The 4,523-nt window shown below is 43.0% G+C and overlaps 1 protein-coding gene across 1 annotated transcript in view; it reads right to left on the reverse strand.

Moving 5' to 3' along the window:
• The window catches only part of LOC106810809 (MAGUK p55 subfamily member 6-like), a 53,126-nt gene extending 49,509 nt beyond the window's left edge, over positions 1 to 3,617 (reverse strand). The window contains exon 1 of the mRNA XM_014814282.1: positions 3,058 to 3,617. Coding sequence (XP_014669768.1) covers positions 3,058 to 3,112 — 55 coding nt within the window. The 5' untranslated portion in view covers positions 3,113 to 3,617. The remainder of the gene's footprint in view (positions 1 to 3,057) is intronic.
• Between the last annotated feature and the right edge of the window lie 906 nt (positions 3,618 to 4,523).

The raw sequence follows: 4,523 nt of genomic DNA on the forward strand, positions 1-4,523 counted from the left end.
TCCCTGCAACTCCGTTGCGCGGAGGTAATAATATATACGTACATGCGAGTATCTCTAATGTGAGTGTGTGTGTGTGTGTGTGTGTGCGTGTGCGTGTGTGCGTGCATGTGCGTACGTGCGTGCGTGCGTTCGTGTATGTGTAGGTGCGTGCGCGCGCGCGCGTATGTGTGCACAGGCACTTGGAACGTCTCATTAAAAAAAATTAATGATAAATAAACACGAAATGTAGCAGTCTCAATGTTTCTCTACTCTATTTCGCCTATGATCACCTGTAAATGCCGGTCAAATGCTCATCTGCAACACACAAGTACACCGCACGCCCGCCCTGTGCTGCGTGCACAAACAACATGAATAAGAGAGTTATGTTATTCATGTTGTTTAAATGCTCTTTTATGCTCTTTTATTGTTATACTCTCTTATTCATGTTGTTTGTGCACGCAGCACAGGGTGGGCGTGCGGTGTAGTTGTATGTTGCAGATGAGCATTTGACCGGCATTTACAAGTGATTATAGGCGAAATAGAGTATAGAAACATTAAGACTTTGGTACATTTCGTGTTTATTTAGGCTCAAGGGGTCGTTGTTGTATCAGGTACTACAGATATGTACCCGAGGTACATATATGTATACACAAAGTGTACCAGACTTGTACTACAGAAGTGTACCCTAACCCTAACCTAGCTCTAGTACTAACTCTAGTAGCCCGCGGATTGCTGCCGCAGGCTCTAGTACTAGAGCTACGGGCTATAGTACTAGAGCTAACCCTAACCCTAACCCTAACCCTAAACATACTTTATATAACAAGTGCCACGGAGCGACAGCGCTCATCTAGCGTCTACGGTAACATCTGTTTTACACATGTTCATTGCATTAGTAATTGTAGATAGATTTAGTTGTACATAGAAGCAGGGTTCAGCGTTTAGCATACAGATGAGAAATAGCTAGGTTGGTGGAATATCAGATGGTAGATGGCACGTACACATCTGCGGGACATGTGCCTTTCGCGCGTAATTATTCGAATAGAGAGAGAGTGGTGGTGTGTGATAGGTTGGAGTAGGAAGGCGCTTGCCAGTGATTGGACGAGAGAGTGATATATAAGAATATGGAGGGTTGGAACTAGATGGTTGGAACTAGACGGTTGGAACAGGGAGGAAGATGGGACGACGAGATGGCGACTGTTATGCTTGTAAACAATATATTTCTTTAATTGAACACAAATTCTATATGTCTTCTTGATTATTTATACTTTAAATTATTACATACAAACTACGTCCCTACACTACTGCGGTGACTCTGTGGTGGAGTGGTGGGATTCTAGTAAACCCTGTTAGTCCCAAATGTGTTCACATACACGCCGAAACAGTGGAATGCACAGGGATGGTATCAGGAACCTTCTCAAAGGAATGTTCGTTGGGATCGTTATGAAAGTTGCCCTGAGATGGCGCATACGTTTAAGTGTCTTAAGATTAAAGATGGAAGCTCCCATCGTACATAGTATAGCAACAACTATTTGCAAGACAGAAGAGGTAAGCACTCATCCTTTTGTAAATAGAGATTTCGGTTACAGGCCCTAGGGGTAGCCGCTATACTTTTACCTACGAAGCCTACAGGCTAAAATAGAGAGCTGCCACCTGTAACTAATTAACGCAGGCAAAAACTACACAGTACAGCAGTACACAGTACATGCACTGGCAGTGGCCACTGGCAGTGGCATACGTTACATGTAACACACTGACAGTACAGAATGCCATAGAAATTATACGGTTTAAGGAGCATAAACCTTCTCCAACCAAATTTAGCTTTTGAAATTTTACTGTGACATATTGTAGCCTCATACATCCAGGCATGTATAGATTCTACTAGCGAAACGTGGCAGTCAATTCCTTTCTAAAGACAGCTTAAACAAATCCATGTTTACCATCCTCTGAGGCGCTCAAAAGGTTATCCGACACTGTAGCTGCTTTGCATGTCAAGCAGAAGTAGATTTCATGGTCAATAAGCCATAAAAATGCTAGGTCACTGCTGAAACAAAAAAGTTTTTCAATCGCTCCGTCAGACCATGTCCTCAGAAAATGTCTAAAATCTGCCCTGTGCCTTATTGACCTCTGACCTGTGACCTCCAATTTCGGCACAGTGATGGCTTTTCCTACCATGATGCTATACACCGACTATCACAAGCCTAGGTCGAGCCGTTTAGATTTGTGCCGCAATTCTGCATTTCCTCTCTATACCTTAAGTTAAAGAGGGAATGTTCCCCCTTCTTTTACACCTCTTAACCTTTGACCCCCAGCTTTGACATCCCAACTCGTTTTTGGATTAACCCCCCCCCCACGTCCCAACTTTCAAATCCGTACGTCGAGCCGTTTAGATTTGTGCCCAACTGTTGACGGACGGACGGACGCTCGCACAAACGGACGGACGCTCGCACAAACGGACGGACGCTCGCACGAACGGACGATCATGCGATTCTACAAGCTGCATCTGACTTCGTCAGATGAGCTAAAAATATAAACATAATACTAAACAACCTAAAACTACCTCGGGTACATATCTGTAGTACCTGATACGACAACAACCCCATCTGCTTTATTTACCATTAATTTTTTTTATTGAGCCGTTCCAAGTGCCTGTGTATGTGTGTATGGGGGAAAACACAAATAGTTCCTGCATGCATTTGCTAGATACAATAATTTACTAGTAGTAGTAGTACTAGAGTAGTAGTACTAGTAGTACTAGTACTAGTAGTAGTACTAGCAGGAGTAAAATAATATAGGATATCTTATATTATCCTATAGGATCTTAGGATCTTAGGATTTTAGGATCTTAGAATCTTAGGATCTTATAGGATCCTATATTACCTTACTCCTGGTACTAGTATAGTAGTAGTTCGACCCTGCCCTGTGGCAGTGGCAACCTAACAGTGGCTACCTAACAGTGGCCAACTAACAGCGGCACAGTGGTTAACAACCAGTGGGCACATATATAACAGTCACAGTGGCTATACCTAACGGCTAACACTGTAACAGTGTCAAGTGCTACAGGCATGTAGGCCTACTTACCCCTGTTTACATTGTTTCCATGGCTAGGGCCTCCGGAGATTGCTACCACTGACATTCTTGGGCGGTCGTAGTAGACGTATATATAAAATAAAAAATCCACATGTGTGCTTGCTTGCGTTGGGTTCCTCTCGCCAAGGAAATCGCAGCCACAACAAAATGACGACAAAGCACGATGACGTACGTTGCCGGGCAACGTGCTCGGACTATTAAATGTGTCGGACTAATAAGCGTACGATATACCACGTGCGTGATTTGCCGTTGTCACCGATACTCGCCGCAACGTCGTAGGCCGACTCCTCCGGCCCTGCTGCGACGTACTGGTTAGAGAACTGAAATGAGCTTTGTATTGATTTTTGATGGAAATGAGTTGGATTGATTTTCTAATAGCCAGCACACTGGACACACTGAGCTCCCGCGAAGGAGGGGTACGTACGCGGTCGAAGGCTCCTTTGTTACACCATATATATACACAACACATGTTTTGTGTGTATATCTATGGTTACCGTACACTGGGCTATGATTCATTCACATGCATGCAGCAGGGATTTGTAGCTGGCATTATGGCATATACAATTATCTAAGTAGGGGGTTTAATTATTGCAGCAACAACGGTACGCGCAGGTCAGGATGTGCAATTTATCCGAATATTTCCTGAGATATCACCACCGCGACAACCACCCGGGCCGACCTTGAATGGATAGAATTCATCAATCGTGATCGAGTGGATTCGTTCGTAAGCATTCTTGGTAAAATCACATGCCTCGCCAATCTGCCGAAAGATGTCGCCTTCGCACAACCAATCAATCAATCAATCAATCAATCAATCAATTAGATAGCGGTGCCATCTCTATCTATGGATAATGCCTCTGATCAATTAATGCTAGAATCTATAGTTGCAGTAATAGCATGATGTGTTACGAAAGTAATGCATCGAGCTAGGAAAAACGTTTATAACGCGAAATTCCGTAATATAACGTGAATCACGTTAATTGATTGACCTTTGATAGATAAATGAAGATGCGTTCCTGCGATAGTTTTTCGACTAAAAGAAGTACACGAAGCATGTTTATTAGGTGATGGTTTTATAAAGATCTGTGACCGAACGAAGGCATAAAATATCTGAATAGCAATAGATATATACAGAGTTGACGGTAGGCGATAGTGGCAACTGGTATCATAGATATTTAGTGAAAGGGTGCCAAACCTCTGTCCAGTTTAGGTCGCATATCAAATACAAACATGTGTTGTAATATTATATCTACTGGTTGCATCTTATATCATCTGTCATTACCCATTTGAAACAACAAAGGCCAATGCGCCAATGCCGTCTGTTGAAAATCGCCTTTGTAACATTCTTTTAGTTCTCGCTCTTTGGATAAAGATGTTTCGTCTGCGCTAACTCAAATATCTCGGCGTCTCCAGGTTTCTCAAAGAATTAACCTACGCGATGTGTGAAAAGTTTTCGT

This window comes from Priapulus caudatus, unplaced genomic scaffold (assembly GCF_000485595.1).
Source record: "Priapulus caudatus unplaced genomic scaffold, Priapulus_caudatus-5.0.1 Scaffold17, whole genome shotgun sequence".
NCBI classification, from domain to species: domain Eukaryota; kingdom Metazoa; phylum Priapulida; class Priapulimorpha; order Priapulimorphida; family Priapulidae; genus Priapulus; species Priapulus caudatus.